The sequence below is a fragment of the Sus scrofa genome, chromosome 8, assembly GCF_000003025.6.
Source record: "Sus scrofa isolate TJ Tabasco breed Duroc chromosome 8, Sscrofa11.1, whole genome shotgun sequence".
In the NCBI taxonomy this organism is placed as follows: domain Eukaryota; kingdom Metazoa; phylum Chordata; class Mammalia; order Artiodactyla; family Suidae; genus Sus; species Sus scrofa.
The window spans coordinates 117,898,472-117,925,757 of NC_010450.4; the positions used below are offsets into that span (position 1 = coordinate 117,898,472).

The 27,286-nt window shown below is 35.2% G+C and overlaps 1 protein-coding gene across 11 annotated transcripts in view; it reads left to right on the forward strand.

Moving 5' to 3' along the window:
* CENPE (centromere protein E) overlaps positions 1-27,286 on the forward strand; it is a 76,358-nt gene that overhangs the window by 9,504 nt on the left and 39,568 nt on the right. For 7 of the 11 annotated variants that reach the window (XM_021100714.1, XM_021100716.1, XM_021100715.1 and 4 more), the window contains exons 9-26: positions 1,640-1,691; positions 3,891-3,978; positions 4,289-4,418; positions 5,300-5,419; positions 6,299-6,457; positions 10,081-10,225; positions 11,170-11,249; positions 13,546-13,713; positions 18,278-18,352; positions 18,863-18,982; positions 20,865-20,987; positions 21,067-21,232; positions 22,048-22,202; positions 23,098-23,409; positions 23,521-23,793; positions 23,948-24,103; positions 24,903-25,052; positions 26,783-26,941. In XM_021100714.1, coding sequence (XP_020956373.1) covers positions 1,640-1,691; positions 3,891-3,978; positions 4,289-4,418; positions 5,300-5,419; positions 6,299-6,457; positions 10,081-10,225; positions 11,170-11,249; positions 13,546-13,713; positions 18,278-18,352; positions 18,863-18,982; positions 20,865-20,987; positions 21,067-21,232; positions 22,048-22,202; positions 23,098-23,409; positions 23,521-23,793; positions 23,948-24,103; positions 24,903-25,052; positions 26,783-26,941 — 2,631 coding nt within the window. The remainder of the gene's footprint in view (positions 1-1,639; positions 1,692-3,890; positions 3,979-4,288; positions 4,419-5,299; positions 5,420-6,298; positions 6,458-10,080; positions 10,226-11,169; positions 11,250-13,545; positions 13,714-18,277; positions 18,353-18,862; positions 18,983-20,864; positions 20,988-21,066; positions 21,233-22,047; positions 22,203-23,097; positions 23,410-23,520; positions 23,794-23,947; positions 24,104-24,902; positions 25,053-26,782; positions 26,942-27,286) is intronic. The other 4 variants (XM_021100717.1, XM_021100718.1, XM_021100724.1 and 1 more) reach the window with 1 other exon arrangement.

Below are 27,286 nucleotides of genomic sequence, written 5' to 3' on the forward strand. Positions count from 1 at the left end.
TATCTCCACTGTGACCTCCCTAGCCCAAGCCACCATCATCTGTCATTTTGATTCCTGCACTAGTCTCCTAACTGGGCTCCCTGCTGCCACTCTTGCCTCTCTCCAATTCATTCCCAATTTGTGGGCCATAGTTGATCCTTCAGAAAGTTAAATCCAGATATGTCACTCTTGGGAGTTCTTGTGGTTAACCAACCCGACTAGAATCCATGAGGACACGGGTTCGATCCCTGGTCTTGCTCAGTGGGTTAAGGATTTGGCGTTGCCATGAGCTGTGGTGTAGGTCACAGATGCGACTCAGATCCCATGTTGCTGTGGCTCTGGCGTAGGCGAGCGGCTACAGCTCCAATTCAACCCCTAGCCTGGGAACCTCCATATGCCACCAGTGCAGCCCTAAAAGCCAAAAAAAAAAAAAGTCACTCTTGCTTAAAGCCCTCCATCAGCTTCCCATTGCATTTAGAAAATCCAGAGTTCTTACCCTTTATTTACCCTTGCTGACAAAGCTCTGCATAATCTAACTCCCACTTCCTCTTCTCACACTGTGTTGTCCCACCTTCACTTCACCAACTCTACCATGCTGCTCTTTCTGGTTTTTGAACATATTAAGCTCATTTCTGGTTTGTGACTGGCCATACTGGCTGTTCTTTTAATCTGGACTACTTCTCTTGGTCTTGTATGGCTGCCTCTCTCTTCTGTCATTCCAGATTTTAGCTTAATGGGAAGCCTTCCCCTAGCACCCAATCCAGAGGACCTACTCTGTCCCTTCTTCTTCCCTCTCCTAGGGCTCGTTTAAATTATCTATATTACACTTAGCATGATATGTTTCTTATTTGGTTATCTCTTTATGCCTTCTCAACAACTTCTTCCTCTCCTCATCCCACTTCATATAGACTATAAGGTCTGTGAGGGCAGGGGGCCTTATTTGTCTAGTTCACCGCCTTATCCCCAGAAACTAACTTACTGCCTAAAGCAGAACAGGCACTTTTTTTCAACAATATTTGTGAAATGAAAGAGAGGCCCATGCTTTTAAAGATGCTACAGTATAATCAGAGACAAATGACTAGCTCCATACAATGAGTGGAGCTGTAAGAGTCATATCTGTAATGACCTCTGGGTATACAGTTGAAAGAGCAGTTCTTTCAAGGTATGGGAAGAGGAGGGATAAAATCGGCAAAGCTACATTGAGCAGATAACCTTCACCTTTGGACCTAAATAAAGAGTAGGGTCGGACTAGAACATTACAAGTAAGAAAAAATGGCAGAAGGTAGTGCTTGGAAGTGTAGGAGTACAGGAGGTGTTTAGGATGTAGTGAATAGTTCAGCTAGAGTTAGAAGTAAGTAGTGAGTAGACCTAAGGCTGGAACAACACAAGTGCCACATTGCAAAGAATCACATTTACCACGATAAGGTTTTGAACTTTGTGTAGGATATAGAGCACTCTTCCAGAAGCATTTTGGAGGATACAGTACAAAGGAGGAACAAGATTTCTGTATCAGTTTGACAAGGGAAGACCTAAACACTGGAGTAAGAGATGACAATACAGATGGGATGTTCAAGAAAATTCTGTTTAAAATGTTCTTTTAGTAGTTTGGATTTTATCTCAAGTTACCCTTTCTAAAGGTTTATTTTCATCTGTCTTACAGAATTTGGTTGATCTTGCAGGCAGTGAAAGAGCTGCTCAAACAGGTGCTGAAGGTAATGACAACCATGAAATATGTTAGTCTGAGTGAGTGACTTCACAGAATAAAAGTGCTCATGCATTTTAGAAACTAATAAAGTAATGATAATAATTTTGTGATAGGAGTTCCCATTGTGGTTCAGCAGTAACAAGCCCAGCTAGTATCCAAGAGGATGTGGTTTGATCCCTGTCTTGGCTCAGTGGGTTAAAATAAAAATCTGTTTTTTATTATCAGAATTATTAATGTTTGTGTATCAATTTTATACGCTACTACCTTTCTGAATTTTCTTACGGATTATGAAAATTTAGATTTTTTTTTAATTTACATTTGTTCAGTTCTATTTATGAAAATTTAGATTTAAAAGTTGCCAAGGGGAAAGGGAAGGGTGTGGGAGGGACTGGGAGCTTGGGGTAAATAGATGCAGAATGTTGCCTTCGGGATGGATTAGCAATGGGATCCTGCAGTGTAGCACTGGGAACTCTGTCTAGTCCCTTATGATGGAACATGTAATGTGAGAAAAAAGAATGTATACATGTAAGTTTAACTGGGTCACCATGCTGTACAGTAGAAAAATATGTATGTATAAACAAATGATAAAAATAAATAAATAGTAGAGACAGGGAAAAAAAGTGATCCAATAAATCTGAAAAAAATAAAACTCTTCAGCCTATGCAAGACAAAAAGGATACTCTAGATATAGTAACAAAGAAAACTGAGTGGCATTTGACCATATCCAAAATATTTTTGGTTCTGTTTTGTCTAATGTTCCTATAAACTTAATATAAGTAATATTGAAGGTATTTTATCTTGCAAATAGCTTCCTACTTGCATGTAATCTCTTGAGGCATGTGTATGCATTTGTGGGAATGATCAAAACTGTACACTGGAGTTAGTTGTAAATTATACTTAGTGTGATGTCCTGCGTGAGATCCTGTGTAGTTCCATACACAAAGAGGCTACAACCGATGATGAACCCTGTAGTGTGTGTATCATTGAATGTTCCCATATCACAGAGTGTGAAAATACAGAAAGTCAAATCCCCTTGGAAAACAAAAACAAAAACAGAATATTTAGTGTACAAAAACACTCAATTTATGATAATGACTTAAAAGATGTAATACCTAGGAAGAAACTCAGCAAAAATTGGGGCCAAAATAAAGAAAACTTTAAAACAGACTTGAAGGACATAACCAAATACTTAAATGGAAATGCATACTTAAATTGGAAGGTACAAAATCATAAAGAAGTTAAGCCTCTCTCTCTGTTAATTTCCTGCAGCCTGACATAAGCTGCATTTTGTGCAGCTGAGTATGGCCTAGATCCACCAAACCAGTGAATCTTGAGACCTATGAACAGGAAATAAGTGGTTGTTGTTTTAAGCTGACTTGTTAAGCAGCAGTATTGTAGCAATAGCTGAATAATGCACCTGTGAAATACCAGCTATACAGAGTTATTTGTTGCAGTATTTTTTGTATACATGGTAGATTGAAAACCTACTACATAAAATCCCTCAACAGAGTTGATATATAAATAAATTCTAATACATTTATACAGTGGAATTCTGTGCTATGACAAAGACCAGTGTTTACAAATTTATATGTAATATATTGCCAAGTGGGAAAAAAAAGTGCAAAATCACGTGTATAGTATGCTACTATTTGTCTAAAAAACAAAGGAAAAATGAGTATATGTGAACTTGTATTTTTAAAAATCTCTAAAAGAATAGGTAATAAATACGGTTTCCCAATAAAGGGGACAGGAACTGGTTGAATGGGGCATAAAAGTAGGAGAGAGCTTTTTCAGGGTACTTTTTTTTCTAAGGTTAGAGTCATGTGAGCATATTAACAATTTTTAAGTGAGAACTTTTTGGTTGTGAGCCTCTGGGAACTAATTTGGTTGTAAGTCTCCAGTTGCCTATATTCAGAGGTTTGGAAAAAAGAGATTGGAAAGGAGGAGTTAGAGGGGCTCTTTCAGGAAATGGGCTTTTCCTCCCTCTTCTTTTCTTTCAGGTGATAAGCTTTCTAACTCACCTAATGGATGGGAGGCTTAAGGGAGAGAACTGCTTAATCAGTGATATTAAAGATGGGCTCATATCTAATACAAAGCATAGACTTTAACATCTGTTCACGTTCTGCTTTCTGTCATAATATACTGATACATTCATCATCCAGTAGAGGGTTCAATTTTAGTTTTTATATTTGTTTAATAAATGCAGGTTTGCGACTCAAGGAAGGCTGTAATATAAATCGAAGCTTATTTATTTTGGGACAAGTGATCAAGAAACTTAGTGATGGACAAGTTGGGTAAGTTTGTCCCACTGTACATTTACCTATTACTGCTGAAAATGATAATATTTTAGTGACATTAAATATACATATTTCTTTTGTATATTTGAAAGCTTTCATGATTCTATAAGTGGCTTCTTATACATATGATTATGCCCTACTAAATTTACTTTCTCTTTTAATTTTGTTAGTAGTTTTGATCTGTCTATGTAACCCATGAAGGATTAATTTTTATAAGTGTCACTATTTTAAGGTTCTACATTAAAAGAACCACTTTTGTTAATTAAAAGTTTTACTCTTTTTCTTTCCAAACTCATTTCTCACTAAGTGGTTTCATAAATTATCGAGATAGCAAATTAACACGAATTCTCCAGAATTCCTTGGGAGGAAATGCAAAAACACGTATTATCTGCACAATTACTCCAGTGTCATTTGATGAAACCCTTACTACTCTCCAGGTGAGTTTGACTTTTATCTTAATATGAGGGGATGTCTTTAAGAAGGAAAAATTACCTACTAAAAATAGGTATAGTTTTTTAAATTGACATAACATACTTGTTAAAATTGATGTGTTGTCTACTAAATAGCATTCCATAATTTTCCCAAAATTCGATCATTCATATCCCACCTTCACTATTATACTGAAATTGACCTGATTTTTTTTTTAAAAACCCACTTTTATTACTTAATTATGAAAGGAAACTTTATATCAGTCTCATAAATGGAAAAACTAGTATCACTTGCAACAAAGTGACCCAAAAAATATTTGTATGCATTTATAACAAAATAATTTTTAAATTCCTGCCAGCTAATTGTGCCTGCCTTTGCACTGAGCCTAAGGTCTGCATTTTATTTAAAAAAAAAAGAGGGAGCATGATGGGAGATTGTGAATTGTTAATAGAATAGCTATCTCAATGAAGGGCTCAATGTTATACTAATAAACAACTTTATATAGACACTTGAAGTTACTTCTTATACTCTAACAAACATTGCCTTAGTGGCTGTTGGGCACTGGGTCAAAGTGCTGTTAGAGAAACAAAGATAGAAAATAGAGTCCCTGGCTTCACAGAATTTATGGTCTTACAGGGAAGATAAGACCTGTCTTCCAACATGATTGCCTTGGATTAATACTTAAATTGCTAATGAGTAGGATAGGGTTCAATGGAAGGAGGGAGACTTCTGACTAGAATATCACAGGCATTGTTGCAGGGACATAGAATGTCCTCTGTACTCAAAAGTATTAAGCCATCTAGGAAGAGTACTGATATTTCTTTACAAAACTTAATTACAAGAAACTCAAATATTAATTTTTGCGTGTAACACTCATATTTTTTCTCAGTTTGCCAGCACTGCTAAATATATGAAGAATACTCCTTATGTTAATGAGGTATCAAGTGACGAAGCTCTCCTGAAAAGATACAGAAAAGAAATAATGGATCTTAAAAAGCAATTAGAGGAGGTATGTGTGAACCATGTATTTCAGTAAAGAGTAGGGACAGATTTAGAATTGAGATCTGCCTAAATGCCTAGAGATTCTTAAGTCATCAATATCTGAGTTCGGCAACATAAGTTTAAAACAGTTTCAACTAAAAAAGAAATCAGTCATAAAAATTTTAGTTTAATTCACTATAAACTGAAAGACTGATTTCTTGAAATTGAGATTTTTTTCATCTTCAAGGGACACAATTTGATATTTTCAAATGGGCCAGATAGAGATGGTTTTGTGTTGTTGTTTTTTAATTTTCACAAATACCTAGGGAGTTAGTTTTAAAAAGAGAGAGCATGTATAGTTACTTAAAACCACTTTCTATAGTTACCTTGACTTTTTCTTCTAACCCTAAGATAGCAATCTAATAAGACAGCATAATCACTTGTCATTGTAATTTTTTTTTTAACTGTTACGGTCCCCATTTGGTATAAATCTTGCATTTTAGTGATCTTTTTTTAAATGAACTAAAATATCAATTGATAGTCATATGAGAACACCCCTTACTTTGCCGTAGGTATTCAAGTCTCTGCTTTTATGACTTCTGCTTATATTAATTTAGGCAATTAATATAATTGCTTTAGCATATTATAAATAGATTGCTATAATCTTATAAGTGGCATGTAGAATAGTGCCATGAGAAGAAATGTATATTTTATTTGTAGTTTAAGAAATTACTTATTACGGTAACTGCTTATTGATGTTCTATAGGTAGGGTATGTTTTAATTCAATAAAATTAAAATTCTCATAGTTCACATAAAAATTTCTATCCTGTTCTTTTAAGCTATTTTCAAGGTCTTTAAAACCTAGCTGCATATATTAGTAACATAACTGAATATTACATTCTCTAGGTTTCCTTAGAGACTCGGGCCCAGGCAATGGAAAAAGACCAATTGGCCCAACTTTTAGAAGAAAAAGATCTCCTTCAAAAAGTGCAGATTGAGAAAATTCAGAACTTAACAAGAATGCTGGTAACCTCTTCCTCCCTCACATCACAACAGGAATTAAAGGTAAAATTTAAAAGATGACAACTTAAACTTGGTAAACAGAAAATGGAGTAGATAGTCCTATATGTTTACTATATAGTTTTGCCTTTCTTATTGTTTGATACAGTATATGCAAGAAACCCAGAACTTTTTTTTGTGTTTGTCTGTATAGCAACAAAACCGCTAAGAGAAGATGTTCATTAAAAATTCCAGTCCCTGGAGTTCTCTTGTGGCACAGCAGGTTAAGGATCCAGTGTTGTCACTGTTGCAGCTTGGGTCGCTGCTATGGCATAGGTTGCATCCCTGGCCTGGCATTCCACATGCTGCAGGCACAGCCAAAAAAAAAAACACCAATCCCTGATGTAGAGATCCTAATTCAAGTATTCAAGCTTACCACCTAGGAGTGTTATGGTTTCAGGTATTAAAGTCTTTAATACAGTTTGAGTAAATTTTTGTGTATGGTATGAAAGAGTGGTCCAGTTTCGTTCTTTTGCAAATGGCTGTCCAGTTTTCCCAGCATCATTTACTGGAGATCCTGTCCTTTCCCGAATGTATATTCCTGGTTCCTTTGTTGTAAATTAATCAATCATATGTGTGTAGGATTTATTTCTGGACTCTCTATTCTATTCCATTGGTCTATATATCTGTTTTTATAATAATACCATACATATTGTTTTGATTACGATAGTTTTGTAATGTAGTTTGAGATCAGGACATGTAATGCCTCCAGCTTGCTCTTCTTTCTCAAGATTGCTTTGGCTATTTGGAATCTTGTGGTTTAGAGTCTAGAGTGTTATCAAAGCATCTATTTGCAATATGCTTCTTAAGAAATCCTAAGGTGGTTAGAAATCATAGGTCTAGAGTATGTGGGAATATTTTCTATTTAAAAAACAAAAACATTAATATCAGGAGTTTGATCTAGAATGTAATTCATAGTGGTCAATATTCCAGCCTATAATTGATGGTTTTTTGCTTTTACTAGTTTTATGAATTTATATATCCATCAGATATTTTTTAAAGAGGATAGCGTCTAGAGTTGAATTGTTTGGGTTTGAATCCCAGTTCCTAACACTTGACCTTGAGCAATTTCTCAGTACACTTTGCTGCTGCAATTTCCCTATCCGTGATATATAGCTTAATCCCCACCTCATAGGACTGTTGTGAGGATTAAGTGAAGTAACATACAGTGTGTGCTTCACATTATACTTGCCATTCAGCAAACCCTCAGTAAATATATGCTATTAAGATTATTATTAATAAATACTGTGTTCAGATCACTACACTGAGTCTATAGAAGACACTCAAAATCTGTTTGTTGACTGAATGATGAGTAGGAAATAGCCCAGTGGAAGGTATAGGGAATAATGTTTCAGGAAGACATTTACATGTACCAAAGCTTGAAGTTGTGGAAAAATAGTATGTTTCTTGGACTTTTTGGGTGGAGGGGCATTTTAAACCACATTGAAGAATTTGAATGTTGTATTATGCTAAGGACAAGGAAAAGCCTTATATGGAACATAATCAGAATTGAATTTTGTAAAGGTGTGGCTGCTGTGTGTATCGATTGATTGGGCCTCTGCAAGCAGTGTGGCTCTGGAGATGGAAAAGGTTGGCTAAATTGGAGAGCTATTTGGGGGGTAGACTCAACAGGACTTTACAGTTGGTTAGATGTGGGGGCAGGGAAAGCAGAGAAAAAGAGGTATCCAGAATGACTTGCATTACTAGGCTTGCTGGGTGACAGTAGCGTATTCACCGAGTTGAGCAGTGGAGCTGCTCAGTTTTTGGTTCAGGGCATCTCCATCTTAAGATGTCAGGCAGTTGAAAATGTGAAAGGTCTGAGATGGAGATAACAATTTGGGCAGATCCAGTTTGAAGTCTAGGAATGGTTGAGCTTGTTCTCAGCATGTTGAGAATGGAAAGATCAGAGGATCAAACACAAAACCCCGAGAAATAACTTTTTAGGTAAAGACAGAAGAAGAGAATCCCTAAGGGAGCCCACATTTAGCTCTAGAGTTTAGAAGGAAACCACTTGAATGTGGTAACTAAGCAGGGGAGAGTATTTCAGAGAGGTAGTTGTCAGCAGTGTCATACTCTGCTGAAAAGTTAAATAAGGTACACATAGACAAAAATGCTTAGGCGTTGGAACCAAGAAGCTCATTTGCAAAAGCAGTTTGACTTGGTATCAGTAGTGAAAGGCACTTTGCAAGTGGACTGAGATGGCGTGAAGGGATGGGACCTTGAATACGAGTGGAAGCGTCTGGCTTTAGAATGATGAACACCTCTTCATTATAACATGAACAGAGGAAAAGATAGGCATCAGTGCAAGTAATACTTTTGTAAGTTTAAGCTTACTATTTTCTTAGTAAAATGAAGATTTAATTTTTCTGCTATGATGGCAGAAGATGGTGGAGACACAAGTTTGTAGACATGCTAAGAGTTTGAAATAGTGTAGCTTTACAGGGAATGGAAAAGAAGGCCAGAAAAGGGGAGAGGAGTCCTTCCGGGCAGCATTAAGGACCTCGGTGATGGTGGCAGCCTGTCCTCCAACTTTGTGGCCCTGGCAGTATTCAGGAGGCTGATAAAGCCTCAGAAAGCAGTATAATTCACCCAAGTGTACTGTGTTGAGATAGGTATGGGAAACAGAGACTCGGTCAAATAATTGAGGTGTTTGACCCAAAAATATGACTAAAGTGACAGCCTATGGAATTTAAGATGATGGGATGTGACAAGCATCTTTCTTTCTTAGGAAGAAAATAAGGTACCTCTTAAGCTAAATAGCTGTAATGGGATTAACTGGATCAAGGAAGTAGAAGAATAGCAATTTAGTAAGAACAGAAGGTCTGGATTTATGAGTTCGAGATCATGAAAAGGTCCAGAGTGGCTTTGGGAGCACATGGAGTTGAGCCTCAGGTCATTGGAGTCAGGAATTTATATACAATTGGGTTTTTGAAGAGCAGGCTGTGGAAAGGGCTGGCCATTTCAAGCAGAAGGGTAGTATGTGGTAGAGGCATGAAAGCATGCAGTATATTCAGGGGACAGCAGATAATTTGAGAGTCACTGAGGTAGAATGATTGGTGTTTAGGCTCTGAGGTTACAGACATAGGCTCAGCCACCGCTCTCAACTTCTTCCAACTCTTTGGACACTCAGCTCATCTATAAAATAGGTGTAGTAATAGAGGAAGCAAATAAGTAGGCTTGAGGAGCTGGGAGCAAGGAGCTAGGGAAGATGACAGATGAGCAGATAACTGAGGGAGCTGAACTGAGTACCCAAAGATGGTTTGGGTAGTTATGGTCATGGCAGCAACAGCTATCCCTTCTGTGTCACACCAGATTACTTGAAGGGTTGTGGCTCAGCTGATTTCTTTCAGTTACATTCCAGAAAAGCTTTATAAGTAAACCTTCAAATAAAAAAATGTAAAATTTAAATGTTTCGTCAAATTTATTTTGGAGTTAAACACTGATTTGAAAAGTTTGAGTAGGTTTTCTTATCTCAGGATATCCTTAAACTGATAAGATATTAAACTAGGCTTAATAAAAATTCTACCAAGTCAGTGTTTTGTTTTGTTTTTAAATGGAAAATAGTTCCCTGTTTTTATAATGTTTGAGCCAAGATCTCTGTGAGGTAATTTTGATTTCTTTCTCTTTAGGCTAAAAAAAAACGAAGAGTCACTTGGTGCCTTGGCAAAATTAACAAAATGAAGGACTCAAAATATGTGAATGAATTTAATATGCCAATGAATATAACAACAAGAGCCCATAAGGCTGCTGTAAGTTTAGGAGAGATTGATGAATGTGAGTACTTTTTCAATTACTTTTAATTATAAAAGCATCCCTATAGAGATTTTATTTGTAACTTAGTTAATGTGATAAACATGTTTAAATAAAATGTATTTTAGATGTAATTACAATGGAAATGATAAAAATAAATAATTTTAAGAAGGTGAACATTCATGAAGTTCTTTATTATTTCCAGATGTCTTTTCTTTTTCTTTTTTTTTTTTTTCTTTTTTGTCTTTTTAGGGCTGCAAATGTGGAATATGGAGTTCCCAGGCTAGGTGTTGAATTGGAGCTGTAGCTGCTGGCCCACACAATAGCCACAGCAACACCAGATCAGAGCCGCGTCTGCTATGTACACCACAGCTCACGGCAACGCTGGATCCCTAACCCACTGAGCAAAGCCAGGGATCACACCTGCATCCTCATGGTTACTAGTCAGATTCATTTCTGCTGAGCCATGATGGGAACTTTTATTTTTCCGTATCTCTTAAGAATGGTGCACTATAGCTGAAACATAGGAGACAGTTAATTTTATTGTATGTTGTTGTTCTAATCATAATCCAATTAGTTTCCATCTAACATCAGCCTTAAACTTTGCTAATCTTGAAAGAGTGGTATTTACATAGGAAGCTGTTTCAAAATTATGTCTCCAATATTGTTACAAGTTCTTTTAGGGGCATTTTTAAATCTACATGACATAAACCTCAGATTTAGAATTTATCCCTTCTGTCTATATTGTGTTAAGGATACCTATATTTTATCATTCATTTTAACCAGTGATCTTAATTTACACAGTAATATAAATGATCACATCTGTTATTATATTCTTGGTATTCATACTGTCACCACATATTAGCTAATTTGAGTTTATTACCTCTGATCAGAATTTTTTAGTCCTTTGAGTTTTAATGAACTTAATAACATGTCTATGGATAAATTTCTTTTCCCTCTAATTGTAGCTCTCTGTTCAGAGTCTGATGTTTTCAGTAACACATTAACTGAGATAGAGTGGAATCCAGCAACAAAGCTACTAAGTCAGGTAACTTCAATGAATCTTACAGGACATTATCCTTTTACTCTTTTAAGTTCGTTTGTTATTGGTATTTATTGTTGTTGTCTGACTTAATTTCAGTAACAATGTTGGCTCTAATTAAGTCTTCTAGTTCTTTGCCAACAGATCTTGGTATCTAGGGGGTTTTTTTGTTTTTTGTTTTTTTTAAGTTTCTGTTTTGACTTGGGCAGTCCACTGGGGTAAAAAGGGCTAATTTTAGTGTCAAAATTCTCAGGCATATATTAGAAGAATGATACACATTTGAGAGGGGTAAGATTAGCGAATAATTCTGAAAAATAAAAGTAAATGTATATTATATTACCACAACCTTAAGAAATAAGGAATACATTAGTAAGGAATAATTAGTCAGTACATTAGTAAGTTTAAATCCCATGTTTACTTTCTGCGGGAAGCCGAGGAGATGCAAGGACTGAAAAAACGGACCTTGCCTGATGGCAGAAAAACCTGAAGGCAAGTTCCTAACCAAGGAAGGGAGCTCACCTGAACAGTACATGCCGAAGGTGGGCCTCTGGACAGGATAAAATCTCACCTGAAGGGTACAAGCCAAAGGTGGGCTTCTGGTCAGGATAAAAAGCCTGCCTGAATGGTGCATGCCGAAGGTAGACCTCTAGTCGGGATGAAAGCCTGCCTGCATGGTACTAGCCAAGGGCAGGCCTCAGATTACACAGCTCTCATTTTGATGTTGATGGGGAAGAATTGGGGCTTTCCTGGGAAAACAATTTCCATGTTTGCGCTGGAGAGCATGGATTGTTTCTCTGGTGACCTAGTCTTTCCTGCTGTTGCACTTGCTATTCAGTTTTCCTCAGTCTTTCCTGATTATTTACTTATTATTCTTATTTTCCATTCTTATTTTCCTGTGGTGATTTGTGATTTAACAAAGTTACAACAATAATATAATAAAAATTTCATCCTGAAGGACTTTCGCCTATTCAAATCAAACTTAATTAATATATAGTGTTTATGTACTAACTAGTTATATAGTAAATTTCGGAGTTAGGATTTTAATGAGGTTCACAGAAGTTAGACATATATTATCTAAGAAACCTAGCTGTGAGTTTTGTCCTTGATTTTAAAAGCTTTTAAGTGATAGCTAGCTTAGTTAAGTTGGTTTATATTTACTTACACTATCTCCCTACCATTAAGCTTTGAAGATAAGCACCAGTCTACAAACAAGGTTTGTGAATGCCAAATTCTTGTGTCTATGGCCTCTTCAAAGTACTCACTAAGTTTAGTTAAGATAGAGATCTTAAAACATGGTGTATAGCTGCTATACCATGTAATACCAATGTACTTTTAACACTGTGATGTCATCTGTAGTGAAAAACTGTCTATGTAATCAACCACTGTTGCCAATAAAGTTTGAGCAGTCCAGCTCCCTGAAAGAAGGGACAAAGAGGCTGTCTCCATATTTGTACATTCACCGATGCCGTCCGTCTTCTTCGGGAAAGTGTACACTCCCTGGCCGCCGGAGCTGGCCTCCGGCAACTTTCTAGGCTGTTAATGTGCAAAGAAATATAATATAGTTTTACAAATATATTTGTTAAAGAAAACTTTATGTTTTTTGGAATAAAATTGTGATTCTTAGGAATTATTATCATTAGCTAACCATTGTAATTAGTTATGATTAGTTAAGTATTTAGATAAAGTGCTTTTGTGTCCCTAAAACATATTCTAGAAGTTTGTTGTTTTTTTGAAAACCTCTGGTATTAGTTTCTGTTTTTAACTCATGGTTTAACTGTTTCACATAATAGTATAGAAAGCAGAAATAGGCCTCTTTTGAGTATAGTAAAACCTAGCAGCCACTAGAGTTTTAAAGGTCAGTAAAAAATTCTTCAGTTTCATTTTTAAAATTCAGAGCTATGTGAGAAATAACATAGTAGTCAAACAGGTGGAGAATTAAATTACCAGCTTTATTCCTAGGGAGCTTAAGGGTCTGTATTCTGTTATGAGCCCTACTTCTTATTTCTGACTCAGCTTTTCCAATCAGGCATAGGCAGAACACTTGGTTATAGGATTGTTTTTTTAAATTATACCCCTTTCAAAATAGTCTTCTAAGTTAGTTTACCAAAATGCAGACCCTTTATTTTAGTCTAGATCAATCTAGACCATTAAAAAGATACTGAGGAAGAAAATGGCTTATTTAAACTGACAAATGATTCAAGGTTAAATTAATTATTTGACTAATGCAAATTTTAGTTAAGGAAACAAAGAATACATGATTTGAATTTTTTCTGACTTGAAAATTTGGTTTTCTTTACAACAGGAAAACTTAGAAAGTGAGTTGAGTTCACTTCGTGCTAACTACGATAATCTGGTATTAGACTATGAACAACTAAGAAGAGAAAATGAAGAAATGGAGTTGAAATTAAAAGAAAAGAATGATTTGGATGAATTTGAGGCTCTAGAAAGAAAAGCAGAAAAAGATCAAGAGGTAAAAGATGTGGAAATGTGGAACTAAACTGAAACTACATGTTTAAAAGACGTATCATTCTCCTACTAAAGATACTTACTTCTAAGGTTGAGATATTGAGGATCCAACCATTTTCCGTACATATACACAATTTAGAGACTTTGAGAAATAATTAATTCGTTTATAATGTTTTAAAACTAGTTATATTTGTTTCACTTGTGTTTATGCACAAGAAGTAATTAAAAACATCTTTAGGAAGGTTTGGTGAATCTGCTTACTGATGGATTTGTCTTGAAGAAATGATTTCCTGTAATTGTATATTAACAATATTTAATTTGTTGATCATATCAGAAATGTTGCCCAGTGCACTGCCATTTCCTATGGAGATCAACATGATTTTTAATATCTAGATGAATGTTTTTACATATGGATACTACCTATTAATGGATTTTATTTTCTTTAGGAAGTAAATCCCTAAATAGCCAGACCATTATTAAAATAGCTGGGGAAGTTAAATTTGCATTTTTTTTCACATAAGAAAGTTACTGTGAAAATTAGAATAACTAATACTAAAGAGTTTTAATGGAATTTTTAGAAATGAAATGGATCACATATATTTTTTAACTATATAGTGTTAGGCTACATGTTAAGAGAACCTAATTCAGAAATCATCAGACTTTGGGGACCTGGAAGCTATCCAAAGAGTCAAGAGATTTCTTAGTGTAGAGAGTCTTTAACCTAGAGTTCATAAACACTGTAATATGTCATATAATTTAGAGTGCATATTTAATTTTCTGGAAGAAAGAACCCATAGCTGTGATCAGACTTGTGTCGTGACCCATGAATCCTCTCAAAAATAAGAGCCAATGTTTTGGTGTAGTTAAAGTATGAGCTAATTGGCAGCTACTTCTCAGATTTCTGTATGGATAGCCCAAAGAGACATAATCCTTTACCTCAGTATTCTTGTTTAGTTTCTCACCCATTTTTCTTTTTTAAAAAGAAAAAAGAATTCTGTACCAAAACTATTATTTCTGTTTTACCTACAAATTAAATTTACTCCTGCCTTTCATAGATATTGTATCTTGGGAAGCAAAAGTCTGTAAGTTCTTCACAGAGTTTGATTTAATTTGTTTTAAAATGTGTGTGTTCACAAAATGTAAAATGCCATGAAAAGGATGCCATACACCCACAATAAACTGGTTTTATTTAGAGAGGTACGCTAATGTTATGATTAAGAGCATTGTCTCTGGAGCAAACTACCTGGAATGAAGCCCCAGTTTTGCTGTCTACCAGCTTACTGCAGATTGGAGCCTGGCGTGAATTATTGGCAGGACTTGAGCAAGTCATCAAATCTCTCAAGGCTTCCTTTCTGCATCTCTTCCCCCTTGGAGTAAGATTAGGGGATTGCCAAGTCCCCTTCTAACTCCAAAATTTCATCTGATTTTTTGTATATATCTTACAAATGATGTGACGTAAAATTAACTTCGGGTGTATGTGTAGCAATAATTCTCTAATTTTTCTTACATCACATATATTCAGTGTAGCTCACTGAATTGACTCACACACAAAAAGTTTATGAAATAACACAGAATATATGCCTAGAATCTCACATCTCAATTTTTTTTTCCTTTTTATAGTTAAGGGGGGAAACAATCCTATTTTTACCTGGGCACAAATTGAAATTCTGGGTTCTGTGAAGTAACCTAAAAGATTAAATAATTAAAACTTACTCTGGGGAGTTCCCACTGTGGCACAGTGGAAACGAATCTGATTAGTATCCGTGAGGATGCACGTACAATCCTGGCCTGGCTCAGTGGGTTAAGGATCCAGCATTGCTGTGAGCTGTGGTGTAGATCGCAGATGCAGCTCGGATCCCACGTTGCTGTGGCCACAGCATAAGCCGGCAGCTGTAGCTCCAATTCGACCCCTAGCCTGGGAACTTCATGTGCTGTGGGTGCAGCCCTAAAAAGCAAAAAAAAATTAATTCGTTCAGAGATAGTTTTGCAATATCCATTCCATGTTAAACTAGAAATACAAGTCTATGTGTATGCCATGAAATATATTCTAAAACCTAGATTTAGGGTAAAGGCTTAACCAAAAAAGAAGTAAAAGTCAAATTATGGCCTTAAGACATGTGACCGTTGCCCTGGTTTGCCTAAGCGTTTTGTCAAAAATCACCAAAGCCGTGAATAATTTTCAAGTGGGGATACAATAATATAAGATATCTAAATAGTAATTTTAGAGAAAGGAATAGACAAGGTCAAATATTATTAGGGAATAAGAGAAATTTCATTCCTGCCTATTTTAATTTGATTTAATTTTATAATTCCACAACTTGGAGATTTTTGTCTTAAGTTAATTAAATATTTCACTTCACCTGCTGAAAATTACAGTTGAAATATACAATGTTTTTTGTAGCAACTTACAATCCATAACAATGGATTAACTTTTTCTTTTTTTTTTTTTTGGTCTTTTTGTCCTTTTAGGGCTGCACCCACGGCATATGGAGGTTCCCAGGCTATGGGTCTAATCGGAGCTGTTGCTGCCAGCCTTTGCCAGAGCCACAGCAATCCCAGATCTGAGCCGAGTCTGTGACCTCCACAGCTCACGGGCAACACCAGATCCTTAACGCACGGAGCAAGGCCAGGGAACGAACCCGCAACCTCATGGTTCCTAGTCGGATTCATTTCTGCTGAGCCACGACGGGAACTCCACGATGGATTAACTTTTGATGATATTGTATGTTTATGTTCTTCATCTTAAACATTACATCATTGGGAGAATATACTCAGATCTTTACAATCTTTCTATTTAGGTGAACCAGTACTTAAAATGAAGAGCTATTTCAAATAAGTAGGAGAACTTTTCTTTCTTAATGTTCTCAAAAATTGAGATTGATTATTTAGTTCTTCATTTCTGGTAAATGTGATTTTCTTGTACAAAAATTACAAAGTTGGTTTTCCTTGCACAAAAGTTAGAAACAGAAGAAAAGGCAAAAGAGCCAACTTAATTCATAACCAATTCAGATGTTAAACTTTGCTGAACAATGAGGTAACCACTAAATCATATATGGCATTCAGTTACTTGAAATAGGGCCAGTCTCAATTGACTTATGTATGAAAAAAGGAATATGAAATATTGCATTAATTTTTTAATATTGATTACATGAAGAAATGGTATTTTGGATGTAGTAGGTTAGATGAAGTACATATATTAAAATTAATTTTGTCTGTTCTTTTTTTATTTATTTTTTGTCTTTTTAGGGCCACACCCATGGCATATGGAGGTTCCCAGGCCAGGGGTCTAATCGGAGCTATAGCTGCTGACCTACTCAGCAGCCACAGGAACACCAGATCCCCGGCACTGCAGCTCACGGCAACACCAGATCCCCAACCCACTGAGTGAGGCCAAGGATCGAACCCACACCCTCATGGATAGTAGCCAGATTCACTTCTGCTGAGCCACAATGGGAATCTTTGCCTGTTCTTTTTTTAAAGATGGCTACTGGAAAAATTTTAATTATAAATTTGGCTCACATTATATTTCAATTTACTGGTGCTGACCTAAAATAGGAATGTCAAACTAGCATAGTCTGAAATCTAAAACTAGTTAGGACTGAATTTCATATCTAGAAAATAGTATTTAAACAAGCTGCTTTTTTTGTAAGTCCGTTACATTCGACTAAAATTTGCTTTTACGCTTTAAGGATTTATCTGATTATGAAGATTAAATAATTCTAAGGGAAAATATGTTTGTCTTTGTTAAACTGTAGTTTATTTTGAACACAAAAGTTTCTGGTACTTAAATATTTAATGCTACCAATATTTCAATAAGAAGGAAATTTTAATAGAAATACTTGTATTTTTAAGTATTTTTAATACTTTGACACACAGTATAAAGCAATAACATTATCTTTCCAATATTTGCTATAGAATAAACCAACAAGGTAATAGTTGATAATCCCATATATATCTCTGTAGCTTTGGTGAACAGTAATAATATTATAAAGGCACCACATGAAACTGTCATAACCCAAACCTAAATTCCAAGTCATAGCTCATTAAAAAGTACGCCAGTACAAAACTAGGTGAATAATTTAATGGAAGAGGAAAAAAATCTTAGAGAATAAACACATTTCTGCACTTAACTTACTCAAAACAAAAATCTATTAAACATATGTTTTTTAAAAGTTTGATTACTACTTTATCTGCTATAAGTGGTGCATACTAATTTGCTTTTGATGTTACTATAGCTTTATTAACAGATGACATAACTGTTTCTTGGGTCATATTGTGGTTTTTTTCCCTTATTTGCTTGTTTTGTGGAATTGGGGTTTTTTTGTTTGGTTGGCTTTATTTATCTAGTTATTCATTTATTTTTAAATAGTGAGGTTCTTTGTTGCAGTAGCTTGATCTCCCAGTCCTTACTGTTTTGGGTGATTCTAAAGTGGTGAATGAATGCAGTATTTGAATGCTCTTTTTTGTTTTGGTTTTATTTTTTTGGGGTTTTTTTTTGTTTTTTTTTTTTTTTTTTTTGCTTTATTAACTATTGGTTTGCTCTGTTGCCTGTTCACATGCTCTTACAGATGCAACTAATTCATGAAATTTCCACCTTAAAGAATTTAGTTAAGAATGCAGAAGTATATAATCAAGATCTTGAGGTGAGCATTTATGTTGGTATTCCTGCTGATAAGGAACTAAAGCTATTAAACATACATCATATGTAATTAAACATCATTTCAGAAAGTAGAAGGAATTTTTATATATGTATATAAATAAACATATATTTATATATACACATATATATTTTAGGGCCGTACCAGCAGCATATGGAAGTTCCCAGGCTAGGGGTTGAGTCAGAGCTACAGCTGCCACTATCCCACAGTCACAGCAACGCAGGGTCCGAGCTGCATCTGCGATCTTTGTGACAGCTCACAGCAACCCTGGATCCTTGACCCAGTGAGCGAGGCCAGGGATCAAACCCAGGTCCTCATGGATACTCGTTGGCTTCATTTCTGCTGCGCCACAACAGGAACTCCAGAATTACATTTTTTAAAATATCAACTTTTTGAATGTTATTATCTACCAGTTTAAACTGTTAAATGTAATTTCTTTTTAATTCTTCAGATTTCAGGCCCAGTTAAATTTTATTTCATTCTCCTTTGTTTTAGAATGAACTAAGTTCAAAAGTAGAGCTGCTGAAAGAAAAGGAAGACCAGATTAAGAAGCTACGGAAATACATAGACTCTCAGAAGTCAGAAAGTGTGAAAATGGACTTGTCATACTCCTTGGTAAAAATCAGGTTTATTTTATTGTGTAATCATTTTGACATTTACAGTATGCTATCATCATCATCATCATAGCAAATGCTTATAGTGAGCCAACTACATGCCAGGCATTGTTCTAGTTGTTTTATGGGTAGCATTTTATTTGATCCTATCAGTAGCTATTTTATGGCTAGAGAGTTGATGATATTATCCATTGGCTGGATGTAAATAAATTAGAAATGAGCTTTCATTAAAAAAAAGTCAAATTGTTTTATACAAATGCATGCAGAAATGTATAATCAACATCTCCAGATGAGCACTTAATATTGGTATAGATAAGTAAATATAAAGTGTACATGTAATTGAGTATGACTTCATAAATTTTAATTTTATTTAACAGATATTAATACATTCTCATTATAATTAAGTAACCATTTAGGAGTTTGGTATTTTTCAAAAACTAGCTCTAAATGGTTTTAGTTGGCATATACTCTCATGATGAAATTAACTTTTTTTTCCTGTTTGCTTTCTATCCACCTGATTACTTCAGGAAAATAGCCATTGGATTCTAGTTTTCAATACTTTTTTTTTTAAAGGCAACAGTTTCTAGGTAGAATTTTTAAAATATTACTTTCTGTTGTTCTTTTGTTTTCATTTTGAGTTTTTCATAGTACTTTTTACTACGTTCTATTAGTACTCTTTTATTACCTTCTGTTAACGACAAATGATTCTTTTTAAAAGTGTTTTCATTGTTCTGAAGCTCTGGGAAGGAAGGCACTTTCATATAATCCTGGAGAATCTGTTGATAGAATGGCAAATAGAATTGCCCATTTTTTAAAATATTTATTTCTTTCTATTCATCCAGTTTATTCACTCATTCATTTATGCATACTTGCATTAATATTTTACCAAGGACATAACGGTTGAATTCATGTAAGTTCAGGTCATATTAAAATGCCACTTCTGAAGTTGCCATTATGGCTCAGTGGATTAAGGATCCAGTGTTGCTGCAAGCTGCGGTGTAGGTCACACACGTCTCGGATCTGTTGTGGCTGTGGCCAGCAGCTGTAGCTCCTATTCGACCCCTAGCCCGGAAGCTTCCATATGCCGCAGGTGCAGCCCTAAAAAGGGGGGAAAATGCAACTTCTTTCTAAAAATGAGACCGGATTTTTTTCATGTATTTATCACTCATTTGCATTTCTCTTCTGTGAATTGCCTGTTCATATCTTTTCCCTGTTTTTCTATTGGATTATTTATCTTTTTCTTTTTAATTTGTGATTTAATATCCATAATTTTAACTATTAACTACTCACTTATCATGTGTTGAAGAAAATAACTTAAAAATACCTAGAAAAGTTTAATAGCCTAGGTGAACAACTATTGTGTTAACCTTTTTTTTTTTTTTTTTTTTTTTTAATTTTCCAGGGCCACATTTGTGGCATATGAAGGTTCCCAGGGGCCAATTGGAGCTGTAGCTGCTGGCCTACACCATAGCCACAGCGACACAGGATCCAAGCCGCATCTGCACCCTACACCACAGCTCACAACAATGTGGATCCTTAAACCCTCTGAGCAAGGCCAGGGCTTGAACCCACAACCTCATGGTTCCTAGTCGGATTCACTTCCACCGAGCCATGATGGGAACTCCTGTGTGTTAACCTTTTTAAACAACAATTCTGATACTTCCATATGGTACTTTTATAATTTAGAAAAATACAGCCATAATTTTTAAAATTTTTTATTATGGAAAACACCATTTGTTTTTATTATCTATGCTAAAAATATATTTGGCAATTAGCATCTTTTAATCATTTTTTATTTGTTGGGAATAACATATGTGCATATTAAGTATTTTCTAACTCTAAGAAAAGTAGATTTCACTCAGTCCTTTTTGTCATGTGTATAGGAAAACACTGAAGACCTAAAACAAATGAAACAGACTCTGCTTGATGCTGAAACTGTGGCTCTTGATGCCAAGAGAGAATCAGCCTTTCTTAGAAGTGAAAATCTAAACCTGAAAGAGAAAATGGTAAGTAATTTTGTAATATTTGTAATAACAGTTTAATGATTAGTATATTTCTGTGAATTTTTAATGTTTCTCTAAATAGAAAGAACTTACAAGTATGTGCAAGCAAATGGAAAATGATATTCAGCTATATCAAAGCCACTTGGAAGTGAAGAAGAAAATGCAAGTTGATCTGGAGAAAGAATTACAGTCCTCTTTTAATGAAATAACAAAACTCACCTCTCTTATAGATGGCAAAGTTCCAAAAGGTATTTTATCATTTCAGATTCATGTCTTTGCAAATCTGACTTTGTATAGAAATGGACCTAAAGAGTTTTGCAACTGTGTATTCCAGTGATTAAAAATTCATTATTGGAGGGCCTTCCCGTCACCGCGCAGCAGTAAAGTACCTCACTAGTATCTATGAGGTAATAGGTTCAATCCCTGGCCTAGCTCAATGGGTCAAGAATTGGCATTGCTGTGAGCTGTGATACAGGTCGCAGATGGGGCTCAGATCCCACTTTGCTGTGGCTGTGGTGTAGGCCATCAGCTTCAGCTCCAATTCGACCATGACATGGGAATTTCCATGTGCCACGGGGTGCAGCCCTAAAAAAACAAAAATTAAATTAAAAAAAATAAGTAAAAATTTATTATTGGAGTTCCCTGGTTGTTCAGTGAGTTAAGGATCTGGCATTGCACTGCTGTGATGCAGGCACAGCCAAAAATAAAATGAGGGGAGAAAGAGGAAGGGGGGAGAGAGGTAGGAAAGAAGGAAGAAAGGGAGATAAAAAGAGATAAAGATTCTCTGATGTTTTTAAAAGCTTAATGTTAAGTTTTTTACTCATTTTTTATCAGTAGTTACAAATGTTTTCATAAACCTCAAATCATAAAGGTTTAAAAATTATTTTTCAAATAAATTGAACCCAGTCTTGGACAAGGTGATTAACAATTAGATAGATTAGCTATTTACCAACTGTTTCTTTCTGTAATACATTTTCTATAATCTGATTAAGTAATCTGTTTATAATTAGAATGACTCTATAACTGCAAGCTGTTTTATTTAACTTAGTATTAACATTCTTAGATTTGCTCTCTAATTTGGAATTGGAGAGAAAAATTACCTATCTCCAAAAAGAACTCAGTAAAGAAGTTGAAGAAAATGAAGCGTTGCGTAAAGAAGTGAATTTGCTCTCAGAATTGAAATCTTTACCTTCAGAAGTAGAAATGCTAAAGAAAGAGGTAAACACATTTTTAAGTAAACAACTCTTATTTTGAAGTAAAAACCCCTGCTGTATAGCACAGGGAACTATACTCAGTATCCTATGATAAACCATAATGGAAAAGAATATGGAAAAGAAAACATATATAATGAATTCTCGATGCTATACAGCAGGTCCCTATGGCCAATCATTCCATATACCACAGTGTGTGTATGCCAGTCCCAAACCCCCAGTCTTTCCCTCCCCCAGCCCCACCTGTCCCCTTTGGAAACAATAAGTTTTCCAAAGTCTGTGAGTCTGTTTCTGTTCTGCAGATAAGTTTATTTGTATCCTTTTTTTAGATTCCACATATAAGTGATATCACAGGATGTTTGTCTATCACTGTCTTCATGTAATAATTTCTGAGTCCATCTAGTTGCTGTATATAGCATTATTTCATTCTTTTTTATGGCATGTGTATTGTTAAAGAGATGTGACAATAAAAATATTGCCTTTCCAGAGTTCCCGTCATGGCGCAGTGGTTAACGAATCCGACTAGGACCCATGAGGTTGCGGGTTTGGTCCCTGCGCTTGCTCAGTGGGTTAAGGATCCGGCATTGCCGTGACCTGTGGTGTAGGTTGCAGACGCGGCTTGGATCCTGCGTTGCTGTGGCTCTGGCGTAGGCCGGTGGCTACAGCTCCTATTCGACCCCTAGCCTGGGAACCTCCATATGCCGCTGGAGCGGCCCAAGAAACAGCAAAAAGACCAAAAAAAAAAAAAAAAAAAAAAAATTGCCTTTCCTCGGTCAAATCTTTGCTTAATTTCAATGTCTTTTCCAGGGTGGGGGGGGGGGGGGGCAAAGAAAGCTTTTTTCTAAACTGCTTAGGTGGATCGTATATTGCTAACATAGATAAGTTTTCTTTCTTTTGCATAGGTAAATGATAAATCTGAAGAGCTCTATATAATAACATCAGAAAAAGACAAATTGTTTTCTGAAGTGGTTCATAAAGAAAGTAGAATTCAAGGTTTACTTGAAGAAATTGGGAAAACTAAAGTTGACCTAGCAACTTCCCAGTCAAATTATGAAAGCGCTGATCAAGAATTCCAAGATCAAAATCATCATGATGAATTTGAGCAAAAGTATAAAACGATCCTTGAGGAGAATACAAGATTGAATCAGGAAATAGGAAATCTCTCTAAAGAAGCTGAAGAACTTGGTTTACATTTGGATGCTTTGAAGACAGAGGTTGGTACAAATACCCTCTAGGGAGGTAATTGTTAGTCTTCCAGTGTTTGGCTTCCATGTATATGACATAGAATGCTCTGCTTTTCACATTTACTTTTTCTTGTCTCAAAGCTCTCTCACAAAACCCAAGAACTTCAGCAAAAAACAGCTGAGAATGAAGAAAGGTTAAAAGAAGTGGAAGAGCTAAAGGAACAATTAGAAAATAGGGAATCTAAGCTGCACACTGTAGAAAAGGAGAAAACACTGATTACTGAGAAACTTCAACAAACCTTAGTAGAAGTAAAAACCTTAACCCAAGAAAAGGATGACCAAAAACAACTCCAAGAGAGCCTGCAAATCGAAAGGGACCAACTCAAAAGTGACATTCAGGATACTATAAACATGGTAAGGTTTTGACTCATGAAACTTTGAAATCTCAGAGCCTCTTTAAAAACATTAAAGGAACCATCATGTATTATTTATGATCAAGCAATAATTATAAAATTATTTTCATTGTCTCACATTCTAATGAAAATTATTTTCTCTTTCTCCGAAAAAGAACATAGACACCCAGGAACAACTACGAAATGCTCTTGAGTCTTTGAAACAACACCAAGAAACAATTAACACACTAAAAATGAAAATTTCTGAGGAAACTTCAAAGAATTTGCACATAGAGGAAAGCTTAGACACTAAGAATGCGTTTCAGGAAAAGGTAAGGGAAGTTTCTGTTTGAAGTTTTCGTATACTTGTATGTGAGCTTTCTCCTTAACCTCAAGCACTTAATCCATCACGGTAATCTCAGTCTTATTTATTATTCATGGTGGTAATAACTCAGAATAATTTACAAGCTTTACCCTAATGTCTTTGAAATACCTTCAAATATAACAATTTATAATCAATCAATTTGAAAAGGAAAAGGCAAAATACTAGTTCAGACTTGGAGCTAATGTTTTTCTGAGGCCTGATATGATTTACACATCTAAAATCCCCTCTGAATTCTAAGAATAGAGGAAAGATTTTTGAGTGTTTATTATTGATTATGGCTAAAATATCTGTTTTGTGTCAGATTTTGTATACAAGTTTGCTATAAAATCAATGTGTTTATTGTATTTGTGTCTATTTCCAGGGTTTGGGCCATAATTTTACCACTAAGTGCTTAAATTTTACCCTAATAATTCATTTTAGATAATATGGTTCATTTTGTCCTGAAACTTTAGGAAAATAACTGCTTGACTGGTTATTTAATTATATACAAGAAAAGCTAGGATGCTAATGGCGATTTCTTTTTTTAAGAGAGGTGTAGTAGTCTGCTAGGGCAGCCATAATGAAACATCACAGACTTGTAAGCTGTTTGTATATCTTCTTTGCAGAAATGTCCATTCAGGTTTTTGCCTATTTTAAATTGGGGTTTTTTTGTTGTTGTTGTTGACTTGTAAGATTTCTTTATATATTTCTGGGTATTAACCCTTTAACAGTTGTATGATTTGGAAGTATTTTCTCCCATTCCATAGGTTGCAGCTGTTGAAGATAATGAGCTAATGGAGCAACAGAGAAAGATACTTTCTTTAACACAGGAGAAAAATGAACTACAACAAATGTTAGAGAATATTACAGCAGAAAAGGAACAACTGAAGACTGACTTAAGGGAAAACATTGAAATGGTAGGATTTAGCACTGTATACTTAACATTACATTTTGTCTTTGTAAGCGTCAGATTTTTACAGTTTTATTGAGGTACAGTTTACGTGCAGTAAATATATCCGGTGCAAGTGTACAGTTTGACTTTTGTTTTTTCTGAAACTTTATACAGATAGAATCACACAGCATATACTCTTTAGTGTCTGCTTGCTACTCTCTTGCTTATTGCTGGGTAGTATTCCATTGTACGAATGGGCAACAATTTGTTTGGACTTTGTGCTATTGATGGAAATTTGTTATCTCCACTATTTGGGTGTTTTGAATAAGGATGCGGTACACATTAAGTTTTTTGTTTTTTGTTTTTTGTTTTATGCTTTTTAGGGCCACACCTACAGGATATGGAAGTTCCCAGGCCAGCGGGAGAATTGGAGCTGCAGCTGCCGGCCTATACCACAGCCATAGCAACGCAGGATCCAAGCCACAGCTGCAAACTACACCACAGCTTGTGGCAGTGCTGGATCCCTAACCCACTGATCAAGGCCAGGGATCGAACCAGCATCCTCATGGATACTAGTCAGGTTCATAACCTGCTGAGCCACAATGGAAACTCCATATAAGTCTTTTTATGAACATATTTTTTTCCTTTAGGGTAAATTTCTAAAGGGAATAGCTGAATCCTAGGGGAGTATATTTAACTTGATGAGAAATTGCTATGCTAATCTCCAAAGTAGTTGTGCCATTTTACATTCCCATCAGCAAATTAAGACAATTCTGATGGCTCCACATCTCCACCAACATTCCATATTATGGGTGTTTTTAATTTTAGCTTTTCTGTTGGATGCATACGTCATTGTTTTCCTTTGCCTTTCCCTAATGACTAAAGATATTGAGCATCTTTTTATGCTTTTTAACATAAAATGGCTTATTGGCCATTGTGTATCTTTCCATAAATTATCTGTTTTCTTAGTGATTTGTTACAGATTTCAGTGTTCAGGTCTTTTCCATATTTTGTTAAATTTGTTCCTAGATGTTTTTGTTTGATTTATGCTGTTGTAATTTTTTAAATTTCATTTTTAATTGTTTGTTGTGTTTGCTAACATTTTCAGACCTACTTTAGTTTTTGTTTCTAAATTTAGGGACAATTTAATATGCATAGATTGAAATTAATATTTTGAGAAGTTTGCTATGGATCACAGTAGAACCTGACCTTTTGTGTAATTTTCCATATTTCTTGAGATTGTTCAGTATGAACTGGTGAATGCAAATTAGAATACAAACAATGATATTTTTTTCAGTCTCTGATCTTAATAACTGAGAATGTTACTGTTTAAGTGTAATAACTAGGATTAGCTCACCTCACGCTAGCAAAGGATGCTGCCATTTTGAGCTTGCCATTAAGCAGTGTGCAAAACCAAAGCCATTCTAGTATGTGAAAAGCCCAAAACCATATATATGAGGTTATATATCTCAACTATAGTCAACAAAAACTTAGAAAGTCTTTTGGCTTAAGGGTAGATAATGAGCAAACTTCTCATAGATCATAAGGTGAGCAATGAAAAAATAGCATTGAAAACAGACTCTTGGCATTTGAAGCGTTAAATTAAAGGCTTGTTTTTCACTAGTCTTTTCAGTTATAGTTTACCATGATTTCTCCATTTAGAACCTTCACTAGGCCGAGGTAAATGCTGGTTTTTACCTGATTTCATAAAGGTAAGCTAGTATTATTTTAATCTCCACTTTTTAAAAATTCTAGACCATTGAAAACCAACAAGAATTAAGAGTTCTTGGAGATGAACTTAAAAGGCAACAAGAGATAGTCGCACAAGAAAAGAACCATACCATAAAGAAAGAAGAAGAGCTTTCTAGGACCTGTGAGAAACTGATAGAAGTTGAAGAAAAGCTAAAGGAAAAGGTGACTTTTCAAAGTTATCTTCCTGGTCATTTTTCCTAACTAAATTTTTTTTGGTAATAAATTTGATTCCAGTGGACCTAAATTCTAGAAATAACACATAAATCTCAAATGAACAGATCTTAATGCTAATATTTGGGGAAATTTCAACTCCTACTGAGAAGTTAACTAACATCCTTTGTGAGAATTATAAAATAAGAGAGAGGGCCTTCATTCATCCAAACTAATCATTTGATATATTCATTCATTAAATATTTATTGAGCCTACCATAGGCCAGGCACTATTCTGTGCTCTTGAGATGTATTAGTCAACAAAACAAGATTCTGCCCTGATAAAACTATATTAGT